This window comes from Xiphophorus hellerii, chromosome 4, assembly GCF_003331165.1.
Source record: "Xiphophorus hellerii strain 12219 chromosome 4, Xiphophorus_hellerii-4.1, whole genome shotgun sequence".
Classification (NCBI taxonomy): Eukaryota; Metazoa; Chordata; class Actinopteri; order Cyprinodontiformes; family Poeciliidae; genus Xiphophorus; species Xiphophorus hellerii.
Genome location: NC_045675.1, coordinates 2,772,875 through 2,800,408, shown reverse-complemented (window position 1 = coordinate 2,800,408; position 27,534 = coordinate 2,772,875). Strand labels below are relative to the sequence as shown.

The following is a 27,534-nucleotide window of genomic DNA, read 5'->3' as shown; positions in this document are numbered from 1 at the left end:
TCTGCGCGCTGGCCGCGGCACAAAGAGCGCGGCAGCATGCCGAGAGCTGGCCAAGAAAAGCAAAACGCACAGGAGGGATTTAGTCAAGTGCTCATTTAAATATGAGTGAGCAACAGACTGTGGAATTTGAATAAGATTATAAAAGGAAGACCGAGTGGGATGAATTTCAGTTTTCAGAGCATTACATGTTTTGCCTTTCATGTGTGTGTGGGGGTGTGTGTGTGTGTGTCTTCATTTCACCCAGCAGCCTCCCAGAGGTGAGATAATGACTCCCAACAATGAGCAGGAGGGAGGAAGTTGGCAGCCCGTCTACACAGAACGCTGCTTATGGCACGGCTGCTCCTCCCCGCCAATTTAACAGAACACACACACAAACACACACACCAAACACAGGTTAACACACACACTTGGATCTGGGTTAGCAGAGCCTTGTATCTAAGTGCATCTAGCCTGCAGCATCCACTGCAGTGCTGCGCATTGCACCTCATTGATTAAACGTACAGACATCAACATGCATGAAGTGTGCGTGCATGGGGTGTGTGGGTGTGTGTGTGTGTGTGTTTAGGTAGCCTTTGGGGATCTGTTCATAAATCTTCAAAGCCGGGATCAGCAGCAGGTTGAGTGAAGACACTGAAGGAGGGAGAGTGAGGCAGATGGAGAAGAAACGGTGATGGGGAGGGATCCAAAAAAAAACACAGCATGGCGGGTGGGAGAGCAGATAGAGAGAGGGGAGTGTGTGTGTGTGTGAGTGTGTGGAGGGGAGATCCATCCACTAAGGCAGAAGTTTCAGCTCCGCGCTCCACACACAGCCAGGACGAAGGACAGAAAGCACTAACAGGTGAGCCGCCTCCTCCTCTTACTCGTCCTCTTCATCATTCTGGGTGCAGAAGTTGTTCAGGTTCAGGTGTGAACGTTGATGCGCTGAAGTTCTGGGTCAGATCAGACATGGGGGTGTGCAGGAATGCAGCGTTTCTCTGATTTAAGAAGTGAAGGAGGAGATGTTCCAGATTTCTGCTGTTGTGTTCCTGGTTGCTTTTCTTTAGTCCTTTGTGAGCGCTGGCACAAAGCATAATGCTGGCTGTGAGGATTGAGCAGTCGTGCTGCGTCGGAGCAGCATGCATTATTTATCTGCACCGATCTCCAGAAGCAGCGATGCCCCTCCGGGGGCAGCGGGGCTTCGTACACCCCGCCATGTCCTCAGAGTGTTAATATCTGGGATGATTGTTGAAGTGATGAAGTGTTGTGTGAGTGGAGAGCAGACGGACATCTTTTACATTTCCTCCTCTTGACTGAGGAAAACCTTGCCCAGAGAGTTCTGTGTGTCAGGATCAGACATCATATGGATTATTAATCATCATATGGATTATTAATCATCATATGGATTATTAATCATCATATGGATTATTAATCATTATGCATGGGGGAGACATCAGAGAATCCCTGTGAGTGATCCTGAGGTGCAGAGATGTCCCTCATCTCCAGGCGGGAGTTCCTCTCCTTTTGTCTGCAGATCTGAACCCACATCAGTGTTAGCGCCACGCTAATCATCCGGCTCACCGTGTCAGCACATTACACATTTGTAAGCACATATGCTTATGTTATTAACAGCATCTGTAGGTGTGTTTGTGCGGGTGTGTGTGTGTGCATCCAGGTGCTTCTGAAGCCCCTTACTGAGGGCTGCTGGCAGCTGCTCATGCCATGAGGGCAAACAAAGACACCAAGATTTATGAGACACAAAACACACACACACACACACAGCATAGATGTAATAAACTTATATTCAGCGCCTGAGAGTACAAGATGTGATTCTGAATAATCCAGACGAAAACACCTGCAGCTGATGTAGATTTTTTTTTTCCATATAATATGTAATAGAAGAGAAATATGTTTTATATTCATGCTGCTTCCATGGAGCTTCGGTTTGAAAGTAGCAGCAGATGGTTTCAGTCAAAGTTACTGTTTAACGTAAATAAAACCACCTGTATAAACACAGACGGTTTGGCTTGTTGCTTCCCAAGTCAGAAAAACTTGACCTTTGAGAAGCAATGATTACAGCTAATCAATCTGGGAAGGGTTGTAAGGGCATTTCTAAACAATTAAACATTCATCATTCAAAGAAGTTTTCCAAGTTTGAAACTCAGCACGGTGCTGAGTGAGTGATGCTTTGGGCTTTTAGCCACAGGACCAGGCCACTACTCTGTCACTGAGTCGACCTTGAACTACCAAAGTATTCCAGCGTCCATTATGTGATCTCAGCTTCCCCTCCATGGTCATTAGCTGGGAAATGATCCAAGAAACAGCTGCAACTCTACAAAAATGGGATAAAAATGAAATAATAAAGGTGATGACTGTCAAGTTCAGCCACCAACCTTAGAAATTATTTACTGTGGCTTTAAGACAACAGAAACAATCATCTGTAAACCTCAAAAAAGAAATAAAACAATGTTGGAAGAAAAAGTGAGCCAAGCTTTTCCCACTTCAGATCAGATTGTTTCAAAACTGATTGTTTCTTTATAATTAAACATGTTTTTTTCCCCTGACAATTCAAACAACCCAAACAGAGTGAATAGTGTAAAATACATTCACTTAGGAAAGTTTGAATTATGGAACGAACCGTTGCTTGATGATCAGGCATGAAACGAGGGCACGGTGAAGAGACGTGAGCATACGAGAAAAATGTGCATAATCCGGCGCAGACATAAAAGTAGCAGAAACATCTGATCAAAAGAAAGACAAGGCTTTGTTCTAAAAAAAGACATAAAGCTTTAACTTTATTTTTGTATCCTGCTGCTTGAACAAGAGACCCTAAGAAAGCGACAGATACAGTTTGACTTAAACTGTTGGTTTAATGAAAAAAACTGCATAAATAGTGAAGATTGTTGGACTTCTGGATTTGTCCAAATCATGTTGATACTTAAAAACACTAATAGAGTCACTGAGATGTTGAAAGCAAACAGAGAAATGTGTTTTCTATACAAAAACTGATCATTTGTGACACTTTGTCAAAATGAGAAACAAACTAATGTTTTCCTCACTATAAACAGGAAAAGGTCTAATAAGAGCTAATTTGATTATCTCCCAGTATTTGTGCAGCACATTCTGCTAAAATGTTCTTTAATCAAAAGTTTCACATTCTGAATGAAGGATTTTGTGTGCAGTTCATCTTTTTCAGATTTCTCTTCCTTCAACATGTTTGCAGGAAAACATACAGTACATAATGCCATATGTGTCACCATATTTGTTTTGCCGGGGGTTGTGAGCAAAAGTGTGTTTTGTCAAGCTTTTAGCCATCATAGAGGAGCTTTCATATCTGCTTCATCATCATCTATTGGGCAAAGAGATCTGGATGCTGCTGTGACTTACTGAAAATCAGCAGAGATTCTGCCCTGTTCAGGGATTTTTCACGTCTGTTTGCAGTTTTACCACAAAAAAATATGCTGTGCTGAGCGCAGCGAGAGGAGCAGCTAATTGTGTTGTGAAGGGTTTAAACGTAACATTTATCCAACGTCAAGAGGTTCTTCATGAACATCCAATAATCTGAACAGCTGGTGTGATGGAGGGCTTCATCTGCTGCTGCTGCACGACTTTCTGAAGTTTCGGACAATAAGTCGTGTTTAACCAGCAACAGTTACTCTGGCAACATGCTCCAAATAAAGCTGAATGTGAATTTTTTTATTTCTTTTTTGCAAAGATGCTTTTGCTGATGTCAAGCACAACTCTGCAAACAGCAAACTGAGCACTCAAAGCAGTTCGCTCCGAGTTTTCCGAGCCTGAAAGCTCAAAGTGGATCCCACACAGGACAAAAAAAAAAGCAGACTGAAACCAGAACGAGATTATTGACCAGCCTCAGGAAAGCACATATTTAAACAGGAGGCAGCAGGAGTGTGAGCATGAAGTGCGATGTGAGAAGTGGATGATGGGAACACAAGTTGGATCATTTTAAACTTCACACCTTGAGGTTTGGATCAGTGAGAGTAAACCCTGAGCAGGAAGAGATGACTGTGCTGCAGCGGAGGACGCTTTGAGCTACACACTGTCACCATCTGATAATCCCTCGGTGCTACACTAATCTGGCTCCTGCAACATCCTGAAGATAACACACACTGTTTCCTGAAACTAAACGTCTGCCTCCAATACTACATGAAAAGAAATCCTGTGATTTTCTTTTAGCTGGGTCATCAACTTGGACCAGAGCATTCTGCTGCCTTTCTAGCACATTATGCAAATAAGAACAAAAAGAAACAAATCCAGCAACGAACCAGCAGGCAATACTCCCAGGTCCCGGTACAGATAGCAGCAGAGAAGTTTTAGTGACGTTTTAGTTTTCATTCACACCAGTCCTGTTTAGTTCGCTTTAGTCCAACTTCAGTCCGTTTGCCTGGAAAGTCCAGTTTGTTTGGGAGGTGTGAATGCATAATCGAACTCTGGCTCGTCTACAAACTTCGGTGTGGTTGCAGCGAACTCTGGTGCGGTTCGAATGCAAACAGCAAGCGGACTGGTGTTTGCACTTCCTGCTCTAGAAGCAGAAATTAGCGATAGCGGTAGAAATGCCTTGTGGTCCATTACCAAAGACAAAAGAGAAATCAGGTACACTCAGTTTGATTGGCGAACGAAATTGTAACATTGTTACATTTTCAGCTGCTGCATTTTTCTTTCACAAACCAACCAAACCCTTTGAGTAGCCTGTTCCCCTCCACGCCTGTGGAGGCGCTGTAACAAGAACCACTGAAGGAAACAACACAGAAACCTCTGAAGACACTGAGCTCAACTTCCTGCTTCATGAGATATAAACAAAAATGGAGTGGTGTCAGATTTTAGTGGTTATAGGATTTCTCTTTTGTTTTGGTAAAAGACCACAAGTCATTTCTACAGCTAAGCTAATGCGTTTGTTTTGTTTGTATTTACCCAGAATGCCCTGCAGTGTAGTTAGACTGCTGCTTTTGACGCATCCGCATAAGAGTTCACTTGAAGTGAACCGAGACCCAGGCGGATCACAGTTCGATTTCACATTCACATCTCCCCAAACGGACCGGCCTATCTGGGCAAACGGACTGGAGTTGGATTAAAGCGTACTAAACCGGGCTGGTGTCGGAGCTCTCATTTCATTCATCGATGTTGCAAAGCCAGAAGGAGAAGAAGCAGTGGATAGCAGAGAGTCGGTGTCCTGCCAGCAAACACAGCAGGGTTTGATCCATCCGTGACAGACGGGACACGGCGAGGCAGCAGACTGGACTCCCTGACTGCCGCTCTGGCTCATTACGAGTGTGATTACAACCACCGAACACACACCAGTCATGTAAGAGGCAGTGCAGGATTGAAATGTAAACGCATGGCTGAAGAAAAGAAGAAAGAGACACAAATACGCCTTTAATTCACTCCTGATTCAGGCTTGTATTTGTCAAACATCTGATTATTATCTGGCTTTCTAAAAATTCAAATAAATAACTCAAACGGAAAAACACATGTTGATCTGAGACCATTCTGCCCAGTTCAGAGATCCAGTTACCCAGTGGTTTTTAAGATGAATCCACCTAAAAATGTTGGATTTTAAAGTCAGTGCTCTGTAAATTGTGATCTGCAGAATATATCAGGTTTATATTTCATACAGTATGTTGGATGGTCAGAGTGAGACAAGAGCACTGAAGCAGCGTCGCTCTCCAGAGACTGAAAGCAAACTGAAAGACCTTGAAAGACAGAAAGAAACGAGTGAAAGCCTGAGAGAGATGCCAGCAGCTCTGCAAGGATCTTTGCTTTGAATTACATGCTAGCACTGAGAATACCAACAATCCTCTCATGCAGATGATGTAGCCATGGCTATAAACAGTTAGGGTACATTCACACCAGCTCTGTTCAGTTCGCTGTAATCGAACTCTGGTTCATTTGTCTAGAAAGTGGTTCGTTTGGGAAGGTGTGATCAAACCTCGGTCTCTGTTCAGTTGAAGTGAAATCTGGTGCTGTTTCAATGCATGTGTGAACGCTAAGGGGGCTGGAGACCGCTCCAAAAGCAGGACGTGGACTACAACGCAGGGCATTCTGGGTAAATATAACCAAAACAAACATGCTAGCTTAACATGGGAAAAATAACTTGTGATCTTTTACCAAAGACAAAGGAAAAATTCTACAAGTTAACTTGTGTTCCCATCATCCACTTCTCACACGTTTCATTTTTGCTGACATTATGTGAAGAACGAAGTTGCGCTCAGTGTCTTCTTCAGAGGTTTTTGTCACTTTCTACTGTGTTTTATTTTGGTGCAGCGCGCCCACAGGCCAGGAGGGGAACAGGTTTTTCAAAAGGTCCGGATCGTTTGACTCCGTGCAGAGAGGGAGAGAACCGCAGCAGCTGAAAATGTAACAAATGTTGCAGTTTTGGTTCCCAATAGAACCGAGTCTATTTCATCATAAGGTGTGAAAACAGCCTTAGAAAACCTGATTCTGCTCCAGGTTGACTTTGATGAAAACAGCAGTTAGAAAGCGGATTTGCATTCAGAAGCAGGTCTCTGGCTGTAAGTCCTGGCTTACACCTCAGCGTCTTGTCTTTCATGTTTCTTTTTGTTTGTATTCGCGTTGCTGCCATGCAGGCCGTCCCCAGGCAGGTCCTGGTGTCTGCAGCTGTCAGATGGTGACATGCTGAGGATGGAGGACGAGAAGCGGCCGAGGGAGGGATTAATGAGCGGGAAAGCAGCAGCGGGGGTCTGTCACTGCACCTCCAGATATCCGCTCCCTCAGCTGCCTTTCACTCCGGTCCCGAGTGGCCATCTTGCAGCCTGTTGCTGCGCGTCTGGGGTGGAAATGCTCAGTACCCTCTGCAGATCTGCTCCGTTTGTTTGTTTCCTCTTTGTGCGTTTGGAGAGGAAGGAGGAGAAGCAACGATACATGGCATCAGACCTCAAAGTGATAAAAAAAAGCTAAATTCAGAGGAAGAAAACAGGAACAGGAAGTGTTTATGAAACTCATGTTCTCAGGTTTGACACCCAAAATGTTTTCCCTTTGTTGTCTGTATGAGAAAAGACAAAAGCTGCAGGAAGACAGTCGGGATAGGAACTCTGCAAAAACACAAAATCCTAAAAAAGTATTTTTGTCCTTCTAGAGCAAATTTCTTATCAAGCATGAAAATGGAACAAGACATTTTGTTATAAGTTAAAATGTGTTATTTCACTTAGAACCAGGACTTTTTCACCAATATTAAGAAATTATTTAAGTATAACAGAAACCTAAGTTACTTTTAAGTTACTTTTGTCTTATTTCAAGTATACTAAGACATTTACACTTGAAACTAGTCAGTACCAATACTTGGTAAAGATTTTGAGTTTTGCAGTGTATGAGAACCCTAAGTAAAATTACCACAGTTTCTGCGTATTTACTCAAATATTTTCAACTAGAAATGTACATTTGAGTGAAAAGACAAAAATTCAGTTCAACTTGTCTGCGTTTCGAGTCCAGAGGCGGTATTATGTATCAAGTAACCTAGTGCCATTTAATATCACAATCAAGTAATTATGTTAACTTCAGTTGTTATAAACAATGCTGTAAATATCAGACTTTGCAATTTGGCGCTGTGAAATTGGGTCTCTGTCTCTTTAAGAAGCTCCTGCTCTTTTTGACACTCTGCGACACTCTGCCACTTGCAACTGTTCTTAGGAGTGTAGGACTGTTAAGTGGTTTCTATAATCAACTCATCAGACTCACAGCTCCAGTTCAAGTTTTCTAATTGCTGCTGCCACTAGTCTAGAGGAGCTGAAGGGGAGGAGTTTTGTGGAAATAGGCAGAGCTTTGTGAGAGCAAGCGTTTAGACACCCAGAATGGTTGCCATGTGAGATTCAAGGATTTCTCAAACATGCAAGAAAAATATCAAAACAATCAAATTTTGATGAAGGGATGAAATTATAACATGATATATTTTACATAAATCCCCCATTTAATATCTCTTAAAGCCTCCATGTTTGCTTATTCTTCAGGACATTTGTTTGAATTTCATGTAGAATTTATTCAGCACAAATTCCAAATAATTTCTGTTCTGCTTATGTAAATGGGAGTTATTCTTTGCAACAGAAATCTTTACTCCATAAAAAGCTCAGAGTGTAATTATTCAACCTGCGGCTCCCAGGCTTCACATCCTTATATCACCTTTAAGTTTTCTCGTCCTGATAATGAAGCTTCACGCTCCGCTGCACGCTTTGATGACCAGCCTCAGTCCAAGTGCGTCTTCTCATTTTGACTTTCAGTCCAGAGGAGAGGGGCTTCGCATGCGCCCTCCCTCAGATCACTGCACCCGGATTTTTATCTCCCAGCAGGCCGCTGTCCGACGGCGGCGGCTTCAGAACATCAGTCACACTCCGCAGCGATCAAACACACACCGGCAGCCTCCATCGTTATGGAAACAATAAACTACAGGAATCTTTCTATCGGGAAATGTGAGCTGAAGCATGTCGGAGCAAACCAAACTGAAAAAAAGTTTAAATATTTGGGGTTTTTTCACTTGAAATCAGCCATATTGATGATTGAACATATTGATTTCTTTGCATTCAATTTTCAAAAATGTTTCATTGGTCAGATCTGAAAGGTCACTGGGAGGCGATGCTTCATATGTGCATCGCACAGAGGACTGAACTTGACGAAATGCAGCTGCAAGAACACAAAGTATTTTCAGTCTGTTTTACAGTACAATTGATGCACTTAAAATAAAAGAAATAACTTATAGGTCACTTTTTAGCAAGAACACAATTTTCACACTCATCTTTGAAAAAAGGATTTTCCATATGAATGTGGCAAATAAGATTGTTACAACAACAAAGAAATAAATAACTGGATAATTGTCCCATTTGTTATTGCTATAAACAAAAATGTCGTTTTGAGACCATTTTAAAGTAAAATAATGGTGATGGCATAATAATAATAATAATAATAATAATAATAATAATAATAATAATAATAATAATAATAATAATAATAATAATGCAAGAACACATTCTCAAAGAAAGAGAGAAAAACAATAAATTATGCACATGGAAATTATTGAACTCGTTTTAATTTATCATGTGATTAACTGATTTATGGCTTATTGCAACATTCCTAGCAATCACTCGTGGAAAATAAAAGCCTTAAAATTTGTGCTAAAGTTTGTGAGAAGCTTTCTGTTTTGGCAGGTAAAATCCCATAACGTTTCATTTCACGTCAGTCAAAGACGTGAAATCCTGAGGCTCAACACAACCTCCAATTATCTACTGAGAGCATGAATTATTGACATCTTTGTTTGCAGCAGACACTTTGGGAAATAATGTTCGGTTTGATTTCTCTTTGGGTTTTTCTCGTCTCCAGTTTGTGTACAACCTGTCTGCCTCCTCATGATCCCGTCTAAAAGAGCAGCTCAGAGCGATGGCACGCACCAATCTGAACCCAACCTGAAGCCACCAAGCAGAGGCCTGGTTGTGATTAATTAAAGAATGTCCTCTGTGAGATCTTTTCTTTGACTTCGTTTGAAAATGTCAGGCACACAAAAGACAGCTGGAAACAAAACATCCTCAGCAGCAGAACTATAAATTTTCACTAAATGTGGAAAGTAAGAAAATAAATACGTTAATATTCAGAGCAAGCTAAGCAGCTGCTTAGAGCCTCCACACCACTAGGGGGCCCCGAAGAGCAAAAGCTAGCATGATAAATAAAATAAAAAAATTATTTAAAATATATAAATTACACATGAAAAAGCCAACTTTTTGTAGTTGGTACTCAAATAATACATAAATCTCTTCCTGCTATTGGCTGCTTAAACCATTGGAGAAATGTAAGATATCATATTTATGAAATTGTTTTCTGCAAATTTTATTTTTATCAGCTGATGTTCATTTTCAAATAATTGAAATAATGTGGCAGAGTTAAATACCACTCTCAAAATATTTATTTTTGTTTGCTACTCCTGTAAGTTTATATTCAGTAGCCATAATAACATGATGTAAGTTAAATACAAAGGCTGTATGTTGCACACTTACAGTAGCTCAGGAATCTGGTGTCGATATGTTGCTAATGAATGCTAAATGAAAACATGCTTTGGGCTCCAAAAAGAGTTGGACCGGCCCTGTTCTGTTGGCTTTAATTGTTCAGATTCCACCCTACAGCTTCCAATAACTTGCAAAAGTTTTTATTACATTAGGATAAATCTTCAGCATCGTTCTATTTGTTCGTTTCATGAACCATTTTCTCTAGTCACGGTTGCTATCACAACAGTTTCCAGTTACTCTATAAAAAAAAATCAAGGTCAGATGAGAAACATCTGAAATACATCCTGGAATAAACAAGCAGATAAAACAGAGTCTGAGGCAGAGAGGAGAGGAAGGCTGCAGAGTGCCGACTTCTCTTGTCTGTTTCTACAAATTCCTGCTACCTGAGCAGATTTCACTTTACCGCACAAAAAGACGACAAAGAAACAAACGAGTTCCTCAGCTTCCTGTCGGCCTCTTCCAGGCAGCTGCCTGATAATTCAATGTTATGCAACCAAGATTTCCATCTGTTAAACTACAACTCAGAAATGATGAACTGTAAGAGCTTACAGAAATATAAAGTTCAATGATTTTCTAAAGTAGGAAAATAAATGAAAACGTGCAGAGCATAGAGAAGCATTGATTTCAGGTACAGATGCATCTAGTGGCTAATATCCTGATGCATCGTAAAAAATGATTTTTCCTAAATGTGGAACAGAATATGCAAACTGTTGCTCCGTCTCCAGTTGATTTGCAGCTTTAATTAAAAAAACATCCCACTCTGCTAAGAACTCGGCATGAGTTTTATGAAAGCATATTTATAACGAAATGCAGAGCAGATAGAATCTCAGACCTCAGACTATTTCACTGGAAGGTTTACAATTTTCCAACACAAAGTGACAGGGATACATATTAAAATGCTTCTACAAACTTTTCACTTGGACAAATAAACATTTTTGCTTATTTGTCGGATTGCGTGGGTCGTATCAGCAATTAACAATTTTCAGATCAAATTCTGGACTTCGACTAGGCCATTCTAAAACATGAAAGTTCTGTATTGTAGATTTTTAGGTGTCTGAACTTTGTAACATGGCACCAAAACACTTAATCTGTAGGTCAGACTGTAAGTTTTAAACAAAGAGTTGGTAGCAAAGAGTGAAGTAAATAATCTAAGGCTGGATTTATCCATTTATTGATTATTTTTAACCACTAAATATTGCATTGCAAAAATAAAGTCTTACCAAGTGTTTTGTTTTAGTTTCTAGTGCAAATATCTTAGTGCAACTGAAGTGAGACAAAACTAATTTACAAATAACTTTACAAGAAATAGAAGCTTGAATAATTTAACTAAAGCCAATTAATTTAATAATGATTTTAAGAAAAGTAGATATACTGGCAGATTATTTCACTCATAACAAGAAATACTGACTAGTACTTTTCTATCAATATTAAGGAATTATTTACTTAAAATAAGCTCCTCTATGTTGCTGAAATGTTACTTATAAGTTAATTTTGTCTTATTTCAAGTCTACTAATATATTTGCACTAGAAAATAAACCAAAAATACTTGCTAAGATTTTGTGTTTTTGCAGCTCCAGCAGCTAATATTTCTGTTTACTGAAATGACTGAAAGACGACCCACAGCACTTCACACAGAGTCTGATAAGCAGTGATTATTTTTCATCTGGACCGAACCCGTCTCCTCTCAGATGAGCTCAGCCCGTCGTTGCCTTTGTGCCTGCCTGCTTTTCATGGCTGCATGCTGCCGTTCCACTGAAAGTCATTTTTCAAAGGCGCTCTTTACTCCGACGGCAGAGGGAGACGAGGAATCGGCAGACCCCATCCTGCCTCCGCCTTACTGCTGAGAGGATGGAAGAACGGAACCGGTCAGCCTGAACCGGCGCCGCACAGCAGAAGACTGAACTCACAGCAACGCCTTGATCAATCGTGAAGGAGTAGAAATGGATACAAAGACAGTTTTTGGCTTTTACTAAATCCAAATCTGTCTGGTATTAGCAGGTCACTCTGTAGGACTGTAATCTTTTTTTTTTTTAAACTCAGGGAGCAATTTTGTGTATTTTTTAAAAACTTGCAGCTGTGAAAATCATTAAATTTGAGCTAAAACAGAGAATATTTTCATTAGTAGGCTCTGCAGGCTGTCTGTTATACAGAGGCAGGTTGCAAATAGTTACATTTATTTGAACAATTTTTTAGAAAAAAAATAATTTTAGGAGTAGTTTTACTCCAATGTACTTTTTGCTTTAACTTGAGTAATATTGTTCTTAATTATTTCTACTCTTTAGTAAAAATTTCTGGATAATTTATCCAATAAAAAAAATATTTTATGAACATTTTAACCAAATATGCGTGAGACACTGACGGACGTCTTGTTTTTATTCCAGATTTGTTTTTCTGATGTTATTTTCTGTCTGCTGAGCTTGTTGGAGGTTAATAAGATACAGTAAACTCTACATATGGTCACTGGAAATAGATTACGGTGTGGAACAGGATTAGGATCACAGGGAAAACATTTATTCTAAGATCGTCGGAATTCTGAGAAAAAAGAAATGTAAGATTATAGTACAAATTCTAATGTCAAAGTCAGTAAGTGGCTATTTTCTAACATGTACACATTATCTACTATTAATTTAATGTAACATTTAATATTGAGGAAAAAATAGATCTATGTGAAGAAGTGTTTCTTCTTCTTGAGTGTTATTTTTTAATATTTTTGTTATATTTTGTCAGTTTGGTGATAAAATATTAAATCAGATTGTTTATGATTCGCAACTCAGAACTTCAGTGACATTTTCACCACAAACATTTTGTAAACTTTTTTTATTTTTTTACTTTTGCCTGAACAAACGTATATTGAAGTAGAGTTACTCTCACTGGGGTATTTTTGGCCACTCTGCCGTCTCTGCTGCTGTAAAAGTAAAAGTTGAATGAAGAATATTCTGAGAGCTAAAGAACCATCTGCTAATGATTTCATCATCCAAACAGCTGGAATATCATAGTTCATGTAAATGGAGGAGCATGGAAAACAATAATTCCTGTCTGTGTGCGTGTGTGGGGGTGTGTGTGGGGGTGTGTTGGTGTGTGTGTGGGGGTGTGTGTGTGTGTGTGATGAGTGTCTCTTTGTTATGCTGTGCAGGCTGGCGTCCTCGCCTATACAATGCAACAATAGATCTGTGTGAAGCTTTGATCTAATGAGAGAGAAAGGGGCGACAGAGCGAAGTGGGAGATTGTTCAGCGAGAGAAGAAGAGATAAAACGGCACAAAGAGACTGAAGCAGCTCATCCAAGGACGGATTTGATTTCAGCTCACTGTACAAAGTGATTTAAAAGGTTTTTTTCTTTAGTTTTCTGAATAAAAAACTTTGCCATAACTTCTTATTATTAGATGAATTGCGAAAGCTGATGTCAAGAAGGCCTAGAGTTAAAAATAAGTTATTTTTTAATATGTTGGAGTCATTTCCATCCATTTTTTTTTGGAGGAAGACGTCGAAGGGAGAAAAGCAGAAATTCAAGAAAAAGGCAGCTAAAAGGTGCGACAGATTAAGGAGCTTCTAATGAAGTATGAAATATAAAACATAAAATCTTACCAAGTATTTTTGTCCAGTTTCTAGTGCAAATAATGTGTTTGAAATAAGAAAAACAATCGTACAAATAACTTTTCAGCAAAATATAGGAGCTGGGTTTCAGTAAAAAATTCCATAATAAGGAAAAAGTCTTAATTTCACTGGCAAATTATTTCACTTATAACAAAAAAAATTCCTCATGTTACAAGTGAAATATGTAAATATGTAACATGTGGAAAATGTTTTTGCTCTATGTGAAATAATCTGCCAGTAGAACTAGTACATCTTCATTAATATTAAGGAACTATTGACTTAAAACAAGCTTTTATATCTTGTTGAAAGGTTAGTTTTACGTTAATTTTTCTCATTTCAGGTGCACTAAGATATTTGCATTAAAAAATAGACCAAAACTACTTGGAATGATTTTGTGTTCTTGCATTTTAAGCTTTTCTTTCAAGCATACACCATTTTTAAGTTGGCTAGTTTGAAGTTGCAGGCGTCACACATAACATTGATTTTATACACACTCTTATTTATGTGTAAAATAAAAATGTTTCCACCACATCTTACTGCTGATGATGCGAGCAGCGGCCATATTGAAACGTAACTCGGGTTCAGAGTTGCTTCCAGTTTCCCAGTGGGAAATCTAACGTTTGCAGACGTTACAGTTGATATTTTTAGACTCAGATGTTGGAATTTCCCACTTCTGAGTAAAACTGGAATGCAGCATCATTTGGTGAGAAAAAAAAACATTTAGAAAAAGTGGTAATTAATTTTAACCATTTATTATCCTTAAGTGTTTCAATTAATGTTTCTAATTTGAAAATAATAATGATGGTTGTTTTATAACAGCTTTCTTAATAAAAATGAAACCTCCTACAACATAGTTTCCTCCCCCTCACACACACACGCTCACACACAAGGTCAGTTATTTTGCAACAAATTTCACCGAAGTTTCAAGCGGAAGACTTAAAATTTCCAATCATAGCTGTGGGATAAATTCGACAGCAGTTAAATCAACTCCTTTGACATTTAAATGAGGAAACTTCAGCGAGTTCGCTGCAGCCGCCGGAAACTCGACATCATGTTCCAGGAGAAGAAATAAAGTTAGCAGAAAGTAGAAAATCCTCACAGAGCAGGTGAGAGCTGCAGGGTGGCTGTTGAGCTTCAGTTTGAGAGCTAATGTGTTTGTTATCACCTGCAGCAGATGGCCCAGCATGCAGGACACACACACACACACACACACACACCCCTACAGACAGGTACAAACTACATGCATATTCCTACATGAAAAACTCCCAGCAGAGCAAACACAGATCTTTTCATTAGCAGGATTTGTTTACTTAAAATAAAAGGAGGTGTGTGTGTGGGGCGTGTGTGTGGGTGTGTGTGGGGGGGGGATGTGTGTGTGTGTGCGTGTGTGTGTGTGTGTGTGAGTCTGAGAAGGCACAGTAGAAAGAGAGAATGTCTCAGATGTGTTGGACCTCAGTTTGTATTCAACGATGGATTTAATGACGGTTTTAATACTTTTTAAATCTGAAATAAAAAAATGATAAACAGCTGATTACATTTTTAATCCAGCGGGCGATGAAGAGGCCGATGTCTTTATCCAGCTGTTACTGGGCGAGAGGCGTGGAACGTTATGCATCAGTGGAAAAACTGTTTCATTGCTTTAGTGCTATAAAACATATGGCAATGGTCAATGCACTGCAAAAACACAAAATCTTACCAAGTATTTTTGGTCTAGTTCCTAGTGGAAATATTTTAGTACACTTAAAAAAAGACAAATCTAACTAACTAAGCGCAAGTTACACTGCCAGATTCACTTGTAAAATGAGAAAAATGTCCTGTTACAACGTAAGTGAAATAATCTACCAGGGGACCAATACGTTTTCATCAATACTAAAGGAATTATTCAGGTAAAAAATTAAAAAACTGGTCCATACTTAGTAAAATTTGTGTTTTTTGAAATGTATATCAATCTGAATTAGCAAAAATTAAGTGCTTTTTATTTGATTTATATTTAAATTGCATCATTTTTCTTTAATTTGCCTCATTGAGACTTAATTTGGTTTTGAGTATCATGGTCAGATTTTGTTTTTTTAACTTTAGGTTTTCTTCCTTGATTTTAAACCTTAGTTTTAGACCTAAACGTTTTAGACCTAAGCAAGATAGTCCAAAGATATTTGGACTAGAATCTGGACAATACTTGGTAAGATTTTGAGTTTTTGCTGTGGATAAGTTTTGTTCTTACGTTTCCTGAAAACAGCACAAGTTTAGTCAGAACGTTAAACGTGTGCATTCCAGTCACGTTTAGCTAGAATGCTGCCGTATTTTTATTTCCGGCCTGTTTTTCTTGGAGAGCTGCAGGCTGGTGCAGTGATGCAGGTTTGTTTCCTAACAACAGAAGCTGAAAAACCCAGTAACCTCCATGTTGTGCATTTTACACCAACAATCAAATCCATCTAAAACTCGACATTCTTCTTGCTGATACGTGAATGAACATGCAGTTAAAAAGCACATTTTCCTCAACCTAGAAAATGGCATAATGTTCAGATTTCAGGGTAAAGAAGTTATTAATGTAAACTCACAGTTGTACAAAAATAGCCATGTACGCACACCCGTTTCCTCACACACACACACACACACACACCAAAAGCAGCCTACGCAGTAAGAAAACAACAGAAAAACACTCATCTCCACCCACACAATAAAGTTATATAGGCCACACAGACATCTGTACACCTTCATGGTTTGTATTAAATCCCTTCCCACAGGAAATTCTGCATTTCATCTGGCTTCTCATTAACACTCCTCTGTTTTTGTGTCTTTTGTTTCCCTTCCTCCTGCTGTCCTCCTTTTCAGGTCGTCTCCATCATTCGTTATTGATCTGTCCACAGGGAGGACACATCTACCGTTCCCTTCCTTTTATTTATGGATACAGGACAGATCTCAGGGAGCGAAACAAGAATCTTTACTGTATTGTTTATTTGGGAAGTTTTCATACAGTGTGGTTACGTTCATAGCTGTTGTTGTGATTAAGGTGAATATCGGTGTGAAATGTGCTGGTGGCCATTGTTCCCTGTGGTGAATGGATCCACTTAACATTGGAAAAAAAAGCTGAGCTCATTTGATTTATTGATCATTTCATTTAAAATCTAAACAAACTGTTTTCTACTTAGTGCTAAAAAGAATATTTGCTACTAGATATGCATTCTGTTGCCTCTTGTTGCCTGTATTGAACAGAGTGTGGAGAGACAATATGAAGACATGCAGCTGATAATGGTCTGACACTGGGAATCCAACCCAGTAAACATAGAAACTGCCCAGTTTGCAGTTATTTGACTGGTTGTGTAACTATTCAACTGGGCAGGGGAGTTTTTAAATCCACTGCAGTATATTTTTTTAGGGTTCCTCTGTTCTCCTCCGTCCTCCCCTGGGTGCTCATTATGGAAGAGGTTTGTTTGATCTATTCTTTCATTTCAGTTTGAACCTGAAGCAACCCGCTCTCTGCGGAGTGCTCTGTCGACACGGCCAGTTAAAGCTGCTGCCATTACACAGACAAACAAACACTATTTCTTAGTGCGAGCTGCCATTACGCAAAGGAGCTGCGTCCGCATCCCGCACCTTTTCTATCAGGCAGAATCTGCAACAAGCTCCATCTGCAGCGCTGCATGGATTTCTCCCTCTGCTGATCTGGGACAGCTAATCAGACAAAAACAATCAGTTGAAACTCAGTGCCCTAGGTATAATTAACAACTATAATTAGCTTCTATTTAAAGAGGTTTATTTTGCGTAAACATACAAGAGAAGCATTTAGTTTCAAGCGCAAATAACTCAAGGTTATTGGAGGGAAAGCGGAACACATTATTTAACAGTTTACAGCAAAAGCTGATGTGAGAGAATGTTAGACATCCTGAATGTTAAGCAGAAAGTAATTTATAACAAATCATGACCACTAAAGCTTCTCACTTCATGGTTTTGTGACACGTTTCCCAGCCAGTCAAACAGGCTCCAGCAGCCGCAGACAATAGATAAATCATGCTAATGACTTCACTGCTCTGTAACTGCGACATGCATGTTTATGTAAATATTCAAATGAAATATAAATCACACAGTTGGGTTTTCTTTAGTCCCATTGAATCTGTAAAAGAAGCGATTTTTAGGAATCAAAACTGAATAAAAGGAAGTTTCTTAATCACCACCCAGTGATTTTCAGGCTAAAAGCTTTTCATGACAAGGCAAAACTAATTTCATCCAATGACATTATTGCATAGAAAGGAAATAAGGGACAAATTCAAAACGGCTTTTTTGCCCAGTATATGTGTTCAAATTAGAGAATGTGCAGCCAATTCAGCAAGCAATCTCATATTTAACTTAACTACTTTGAGTGCTGTTAATGGAAAATCCACTTTTATTTATGTATATTTAAATAAATTATAGCCTAAGCAAAATGCTTCATTTTCTAAAAGGCCAGCACTGTTTGTGATACAAACATTGGGATAAATGTCAACTGTGTCCTAAGAAGAAAGAATTACTCCTTTCAACATGTGATATATTAATATTATTAATAAATAATCTATGAATCTGTCAAAACCATTCGTAAAACATTGGCGTTGCTGCTTTTGTTAAAAATACAAATCATCTGAATTCAACAGATCCTGGGTTTTACAGTTTTGTTCAGTCAACACAGATGGAGATTATTGAGTAAATGTGTATGATTTTTTTTATTCTGAACAACAAAAATACAGCGACTGGTTTCCACGTCTGTCTTCATTACATTTGACTAAATATAGCAAATATTTTCAAAAAGGAGTGACACAAATCCTGCAGTTGAACACCAACACAATAAAAATGCTTAAACTATTTACGTTTCTTTCTAGAATGCAAATCTGCAAACTTTTTTTTTGGATAGATCTAGAACAGTTTAGAAATCCCATGTCATCAATAATGACCGTTTATTTTACTAAAACATTGCATATTGTTGTTTACTGTTGAAGCTGGCAGTTTTGTGGCGCATGAAGACTTTCAGACACACAAGAATCTAACAAACTAAAGTCAGAATCTCCAAAAATCTTCATTCAAAATTTAGATTCGTTTGGATCTAAACTTGCTGTGATGCATTAAAAACATAATCATCACCAAACTAACATGATTATTGAATCCTGTTGTCTTGGTCAACAAGTGATATATGTGCATCTTTAAGACAAATGGTTGCAAAGGTTCAGATTACGGCGCATTTATAACTCAAAATGCGTCTTAAACTCATATTTAGCGCAGTCAGCTAACTTTCACATGCATTTTTCATCCATCAGACACACAGCTGGATGATTCTTTGACATGTTATTTTCTTTTAATTTGCTTAATGAGCAGTTCGCTCTCATGCCTCATTCAGGGTTTTGTATGACACAGAATGCTAATTAAGACTGATAAACCGCCCTGAAAGCTGCAGCATCGGCTGAACTCTGCTGGAGCGTCACAAAGTACACGATAAGCTAAATCCTTGTTTCTTTGTTTGGGTGGGGGGCTGACACCTCCACCCATCTGCTCTGTGTTGCTTCATCACAGCAGCACAACGAGACAGAGAGAGAGAGAGACGGATAATTACATCCTCAACTGAGAGCCATGTGGTTAAATGAGTTAATGCGGCTCGGTGAATTTTAATGAGCGTGTTTGTACTTCCTGTTCTGTCATTTATATTAAAATCCACTAAAGTACATTTGTCTGCTTATGTGATTGTTATGCTTGTGAAATTATAGCCAATGCTGATGCTTCCTGTTGCTGCTGCTTTTATCAGTAAAATAAGTAATATTTTCAGCTTCTGGCGGCGTGATAGGGCCATTGTAGGTAGAATAAAGGAATACATTCCCAGCAAAAAATCTCAGAAACTTCCTGGAAAAAACAAGTCAGTTTCTGAGTTCAAAACGTCTAAAATTTTCAGCAACAGCAAAAAAATCATGGCAATTTCTGAGTTTTAAACTACAGAAATTTTCTAGAAAAAACTCCGTAATTTTTAGCTTAATATCAGAATTTTTTGAGAAAAAAACTTAGACATTTCTGAGTTTAATATGTCAAAGATTTGCTAGAAAAAACTCTTAAGTTTTGAGATTAATCTCAGAAACTTTTATGAAAAAACATGGAAATTAGTGAGTTTTAAAAGTTTAACATTTTCTAGAAAGATCTCAGAAATATTGAGGTTAATCTCTGAAATAAAATAAAAAAACTAGATTACAGAAGTTGAAAATGTTCAACTTTTGAAACTCAGAAATGTCTTTGTTTTTTATAGATAGTTTCTGAGATAAAGTTTTTTGGTGGAAATTTACTCTTCTTTTTCATTTTTTCTGTCTACAATGACCCTAATATGCCAGTGTAATTATCTCTACCACTTATTTATTGACATCCTGATTTTGTGTAGAATAGTTGAATGTAGAATAAATACCTGCTAAATGTAGTGGCAGTTTCAAGTGTTAATTGGACGGAAAATTAGACCTTTTTGCTGATCTGAGAGTACAGTCAAGCAAGCAAATATTATTTAATCTTCTCATTTTAAGTCTGTAGATATTAACGGAGTATTACAAATATTTCTGGAGTGCAGTTCAGAAGCAAATAATGAACACACTGCAAAAACACAAAATCTTACCAAGTATTTTTGTCCAGTTTTTAAAAATATTTTTGTCCAGTAGTGCAAATATCTTCCTCTGGCTCATAACATGGGAAAAATGTTATGTTATGGGTAAAATAATCTGCCAGAGTAACTGGTATTTTTTTTAAACTGACTTAAAACAAGCTCCTATATCTTGCTGAAAAGTTACTTGCAGGTTAGGTTTGTCTTATTTTAAGTGTACTAAGATGTTTGTTTTAGAAACTCGACCAAAATATAAAATAAGGTTTTGTGGGTTTTTTGCTGTGAAGAGTTGTAGGAAACGTCTTTAGTTTAAAAATGTGGTGTGTTTTCAACACATACTTACTGATGTAATGACAAAATATTCTCTAATAAACAATACAATACATAAATAGAAAAAGCATTTAGCATCTCTAAGGCGACTAACATGAGAACTGATGTGAGATTCATTAAATAATCAGGGACCCAAATTATAATGAAAAACTTCATTTATTTTCACAACTTATTTTCCACCAAGTAGCTCTCTTAGGGAATCCTAAACACTAAATCTAACGTGTGTCTCCTCTTCTAAATAATTGTCCCTGTTTACCTTTTCTCCAGGTAAAATGTTGCTGCATTCGAGCGTTCTGATTGGCCTGCTGTGCCTGGGCCAGTCCGGCGGCGCCTGGGGATTGGCCCGCCTGCTGGACAACGCAGAGCTGCGCTCGGCCTTCTCCGTGTCGCGCACCAACAGCATGGAAGGTGGACCGAAAATGACCGTGACCTTTGACATGGTTTACGTCAACATTGGGGGAGACTTCGACGCCAAGGCGGGATTGTTTCGCTGCCGCATCCCCGGGGCGTACTACTTCTCCTTCACGGTGGGGAAGTTCCCCCACAAAGACCTGTCTGTGATGCTGATGAAGAACAGGAACGAGGTGCAGGCCATCGTCTACGAGGAGAACGCCGGAGAGGAGAGAAAGGTTGGCTGGAAAGAACAGCTCACTTTCAGTTTACAGGTGTAAACAGAAACTGTATTTAAGCCCCAAAATCTTCTCACATTTTCAATTTAAATCTAGCAATCCAAGCTGAGCTCCAGCATGTTTGGTCAGCTGGTGTTACCAATGTACGAAACCCCTTGTTGCATTTTTGTTGGCTGAGCAGGAGGCTCTACTAATGCTTTTCAAAGACCGTTGTACCGTTGTACATCTTTGCCATTTTCATGTGTGAGTGTAAACGATGAGTTGGGGGCGTGGCCAGCAGCAGCTGATTTTGATTTAAAGTGACAAGACGCTTTAAAACGACTCATTCTGAAGGGAGATATTTGTAGGCAGAACTGAGCCGACTAAAATCTCATTGACTGAGGATGATTTTGTGCAGAACAAAAAAAAATGTAATGAACATGTTTTGTATAGGCCATAAACTTATCCCGACATGTTTAAGGAAGCATAATAGGTCACATAAGGAGCAGTATCATGTAAAATCAACTTTTTTGAGCTTTACATCATGTTAGAATGTTATTCACTCATAAAAAACATCAACATGTGTGGCCTTGAGAGTGCTTGAGAAATCCTTTCATCTCCATGGCAACCATTCAGCCGGGCAAAACGCCTGGGTGGACCTAGCCCCGCCTTTGAGGTGCAGCTCCTCCCCCACTAAACTCCTTCAGACTAGCCAGCAGCAATTAGCAAACACCTGGTGGAGCTGTAAATCAGCTGAGCGAATTATAGAAGCTACTTCTCAGTGAAACTCTGGTAAAAACATTAAAGGGTTAACAGAGGAGCCATGCTGTGATGACTTCCTGAAGGCATAGTGTCAGAAAGAGCAGGAGCTTCTTATAGAGAAAGAGGCCCAATTTCAAGGTGTTAAATATTAAAGTCAAATTTCTTTTAAGTCACGTTTGACACATAGAGCCTTTTAATAACAACTGAAGGTAACATAGTTACTTGATTATGCTATAAAGTGCCACTATGTGGCTGGAAAACGCATACCGCCCCTTTATGGTTTCTGAAGGTCTTCCATCATGTCAGCGCTCAGTTAAGGCCTTCTGCGTTTATGTTTACGGAACCGATGAGTCATAGAAGCTTATCCCTCTGTGATTGGATCATGTTTCTGGATTTGCCTCCCCAGCTGCGATAACACCATCTGCTGAAATCCTCAGGTGCAGAGCCAGAGCGTCATGCTGCAGCTGGAGTTCGGGGACACCGTCTGGCTCCGTCTCCATGGCGACCCCCGCTACGCGCTCTACAGCAACACCGGGCACTACACCACCTTTAACGGCTACCTGATCTACCCTGACACCTACAGCTACCAGACCCACCACCACCAGCACCAGCCCATCTATAACCCTCAGCAGGACACAGAGGACGCCAAGTCCAGGCCAGGAGACGCCGAGAAGGAGGAGGAGGACGACCAGGAGTATGATGACGAAGAGGACGACGGGAGATCTGCCTTCTCCGTGGGCCGCACCCAAAGCATCCTGGGAATCGACCAGGTGGGGGTACCGCAGCACCGGCCAATCAGCTTCGACACTGCTTTCGTCAACATCGGCGAGGACTTCAACGTGACGGAGGGCGTGTTCACCTGCCGCGTGCCGGGGGCGTACTACTTCTCCTTCAACGTGGGCAAGCTGCCCATGAAGACGCTGTCTGTGAAGCTGATGAAGAACCGCCTGGAGGTCCAGGCGATGATCTACGACGACAGCCAGGGCGAGAAGGCCCTGCAGAGCCAGAGCCTGATGCTGGAGCTGAAATCAAACGACGTCGTCTGGCTCTACTCCCACCAGAGAGACGGATTCGGAGCCTACAGCAACCACGCCAAGTACATCACCTTCACCGGTTTCCTGGTTTACCCCGACATCAGCCCCAGCTCCCCCACCACTGCCACCACCAGCCAATCAGAAGCCGCAAAGAGGCCCTAACTGCAGCTGGGTGGCAAATGACTGAGCATCCTGGGTGGGATTCATGTTCACACCGCAAAAACACAACATCTTACCAAGAGGTTTTGGTCTGGTTTCTTATTACACTTGAAATAAGACAGAACTAACTTACATGTAGCTTTTCAGCAAAATTGGTAGCTTATTTTCCATAATATGTAGAATAATTCCCTGTATGTGGAATCCCAAAAATTAAAATGGAACCATTTTATGTACTTCTTTGCACTACGTTCATCAAACTTTGGAATCTCAATTTTAAATAGACAACATGTTGAGGCCATGGAAGATGTGAAATAACTTTGGTGTTCTGTTGTCTGAAGTCTACATTTCTAACTGTTTATATGAAAATTGTCTCTTTAGGCAGCTGATATTATGTAATATACACACTTGAGTTCATGACAAATGTCCTCTAAGGGACAGAAAAAGAATATTCTGTTCTAACATTGATGAAAAAGTTCTGGTCCTAATGGCAGATTATTTCATTTCAAACAAGACATTTAATCCATCAGTTGTACTTTTTTTAAGCAATATTCGTGAATTATTGACCTAGAACAAGCTCCTATATCTTGTTGAAAAATTGCCTGCAAATTAATTTTGCCTTAATTCAACTGTACTAAGATATTTTCTGTAGAAACTGGGCAAAGCTACTTGGTAAGATTTTGTGTTTTTGCAGTGAAAGTCACAGAGGGTATCAGGAATAATTCCTTCTCAAAGTCGAAGGAGTTTTGGACTCAGAACCTCAGAGAGAATCTATTTAGTTTATAGCTAATGGCTTCCCATGTCAGGAGTCCATCTCACTTGAGTGTGAATATTTCACTCTATAATGAAAGTTCCACTGCGTGTTTGATTATGCACAAAGGTTGCAAATGTAAGAAAATCAAATTTAGCCCCAATTCAAAATAACCTCCTAGCATAATTTCAATGAGATCAACAGAAAGTGTTAGCATTGGTGGTGGGCACCGCTAGCTAAAATGTTAGCTGTGCTAACCCTAAGGGGCTAGTCATAACCCTTCTGCTATTGGTGAAGTGCTACACCGACATGGTATTTAGAGGGAGCTAATGCTAAAGCGCTAACGTCAATTCATATTATATCTGCCCTTGAAAGACTACAACGCTAAACCACCAATTATATTTGACATTATAATTTACATATTCTGTAATTATATGTTGTGTTATGTTTATATTTTTCTCTCAAGTTCCGGGTTGAAACTGACCCTGAGGAAAGGAAACAGTTGCTGCGTAAACAGTCTTCGCCCACTTCAAAGTAAGAGCATGAATATAAACGTCTAACTACTGGAAGAGTTTTAAACTGTCTATGACTAAAAGTTCAACACATGTTGAACTTTATTTAATTAAACTTTCCCAAACAGCCAAGTAAATTATCCCTTTAGAATCTATATGAACAAATGAATTTAGGGAAAGTGAGCTAAATGTTTTCAAAGTTAGCAAAAGTGCTAAATGAAACATCAGATCTGCTATTAGCAGATTAGCAGAAGGGTGCCCACCACTGGTTAGCACAAATATCATCTATCTGCACTTTACTAAATAATTAATTCTGGTGAAATTAGTCAGGTCCAGTGTAAATAAATACAAACTGAAACCAATCTGGGTGCAGTTTTCTATAACGGATCAATAATAACTATCAACAAAACAACAAATGAAGTTTTTAAATTCCAAGAAAATTTAAGTGACACTAAAATGATAATCAGCTGATATGCTTATTTTTTACAGACTCTATCCACAACTGTACAATAAAATATAAAGTAGTTTATTTTAGAAGCTTCTAATGTGGACTTAATTCAAAAACGTCAACTAAGCTAATGTTCATTGACAAGTTTGGTTGAATCATGAGCTAAAAATGCTGTAAAATTAAAGCATTTCTCTGTGAAATAGATTTACCAAAGAGTTGGACATTCATAAATGGCTGTTTGATCTGATCATTTCTGCAAAGTAATTCGAAGTGATTTAACCTTCAGTGGTTTGATAAAGACGGATAATCAGAATTTTCATTCTCTACTGAAATATTCCTTGAAGTGTTGGCTTCCTGTCAAACGTTTGGTGTTTCTGCTTATAAGTAAGACGTCTCTCTACTTGTTTTACTTGTTTACCGCATGTAAATTACTGTGAACCGTGTTGGGCTTTTGTGTCAAAATGAGTGTTTTCTTTCCAATATTTGGGAGCTCGATGTTGTCTCTCGGTCGCAGGGGGAGCGGAGGATTCCAGGACAGAACTGACACAGACTTGGAAGAAGAGCACGACTCCGTATCCATACAACTGTTGACCACCCGCCTCCTCCGAGCCTGCGGGGATCTGGGACATAATTTGATTTCTAATTCTAGCAGCATTTATTTCACGTCTTCAGACAGAGCCCACTGTGGGGAAAATTGAATTGCTTCTCCCAGGCTGCAGTGATGTGCATATCTAATTTCACACCGCTGGGAATAAGATGATACAGTTCAAACTGTCATGGACCCTTCCCTTATCAAACAACCCGATCCTCTGGAGAACCGCAGGGGTTCAACTTTAGTTTTGTTGAACATTTAGATGTTTTGATGACATTGGTTGAAAATTTATGAGATGCAAACCTCTGACTTTACTCCAGTCAGTCAGTATTTGGCAAAAGAAAAATGAGTTAGAGTTAGGAATCAGCAGCGGGGAAACATGTTGGGAGAGCGTTCCACAGATCTGCAGGAAACTGTTTGAAAATGTTTGCTCTATATGCAAATCTCACCCAGTTTTAAATGAGACGCCATTTAGAAATCGGGCTGGAAAAAGGCGCTTGCTGTGATTCCTGTTAGAAACCGTAAAGGCAGGAACACTTTAGCAAAGCAAATCACTGAAAACTCATTTCCTCTGGATGTGTTTGACAGAGGAAGTGGACTAAACATGAAAACATCTTTATGTCTAAAGATTACGATAAGCCTGAAAATATGAATTTTCCAGTCTCACTAATTGCTGATTTCGAAAGCTTTAAGGCGGCAGCGACTTTTAGGAAACAAACTTGTGGTTAATTTTCTCTCCCAGTAAACTCTGAGTTTCTCCTTTAGTCTCAGAAGAAAGCTCTCTCCATCTCAGCCTCAGCGTGAGAGCGGCCCAGATCGATTCAGCCGGCCCGATGCAGCTCAGGAAATCATGTTTGTTCTGTCCACAACCCTCCAAAATCATCCAAAACCCACCAGAACCCATACGGAACCATCCAAACCCTCCAGATCCCTTAAGAGCCCTACAAAACCCTTAAGAGCCCTTCAGAACCCACCAAAACCCCTCCAGAACCATCCAAAACCCACCAGAACCCCTCCAAAACCATCCCAAACCCCTCCAGAACCATCCAAAACCCACCAGAACCCCTCCAGAACCATCCAAAACCCACCAGAACCCCTCCAAAACCATCCAAAACCCCTCCAAAATCATCCAAAACCCACCAGAACCCATACGGAAACATCCAAACCCTCCAGATCCCTTAAGAGCCCTACAGAACCCTTAAGAGCCCTTCAGAACCCACCAGAACCATCCAAAACCCACCAGAACCCCTCCAGAACCATCCAAAACCCACCAGAATCCCTCCAGAACCATCCAAAACCCACCAGAACCCCTCCAGAACCATCCAAAACCCACCAGAACCCCTCCAAAACCATCCAAAACCCCTCCAAAATCATCCAAAACCCACCAGAACCCATACGGAAACATCCAAACCCTCCAGATCCCTTAAGAGCCCTACAGAACCCTTAAGAGCCCTTCAGAACCCACCAGAACCATCCAAAACCCACCAGAACCCCTCCAGAACCATCCAAAACCCACCAGAATCCCTCCAGAACCATCCAAAACCCACCAGAATCCCTCCAGAACCATCTAAAACCCTCCAGAACCTACCAGAATCATCCAAAACCCACCAGAACCCCTCCAGAACCATCCAAATCCCACCAGAACCCCTCCAGAACCATCCAAAACCCACCAGAACCCCTCCAGAACCATTCAAACCCCACCAGAACCCCTCCAGAACCATCCAAAACCCACCAGAACCCCTCCAGAACCATCCAAACCCCACCAGAACCCCTCCAGAACCATCCAAAACCCTCCACAAGCCACCAAAACCTCTTCAGAACCATCTAAAACCCTCCAGAACCTACCAGAACCAATCTAGAATCTTTCCAGAACCCTCCAAACCTACAGAACAATCTAGAACACTGCAGAATCCTTCAGAATCTCTCCAAAACCCATCCAGAACCACCTGGAACCCCTGCAGAACTTCCAGAACCCTCCAGAACTTATCTAGAACTTCCAAGGCCCATCCAGATCCCCCGGCGTGTGCAGCGCTCAGAGACTTGTGTTATGCATGCATGTAACTGAAAACAAAACATCTGAGGAGAAATGCTTTCTCATGATCGCATGTCCAGCTTGTGTGTGTTATGTGTACAGTTCCTGTTTCTGATGCTTTAGGTCAAAAATT

At 39.9% G+C, this 27,534-nt stretch overlaps 1 protein-coding gene and 1 long non-coding RNA gene across 2 annotated transcripts; one reads left to right on the top strand and one right to left on the bottom strand.

Annotated features, from left to right (window-relative positions):
• Nucleotides 1–580: 580 nt before the first annotated feature.
• Nucleotides 581–24,709, top strand: c1qtnf4 (C1q and TNF related 4). Its single transcript, XM_032560065.1, is given in 5 exon segments — nt 581–838; nt 20,774–21,135; nt 22,314–22,452; nt 22,455–22,486; nt 22,587–24,709. Coding segments are annotated over 5 exon segments (1,158 nt in total). The 5' UTR covers nt 581–699; the 3' UTR covers nt 23,073–24,709.
• Nucleotides 23,268–26,364, bottom strand: LOC116718286 (uncharacterized). Its single transcript, XR_004338908.1, has 2 exons — nt 24,302–26,364; nt 23,268–24,184 (listed from the first exon to the last, which is right to left on the bottom strand). It is a non-coding gene; the product is annotated as an uncharacterized LOC116718286 (long non-coding RNA).
• Nucleotides 26,365–27,534: the final 1,170 nt, after the last annotated feature.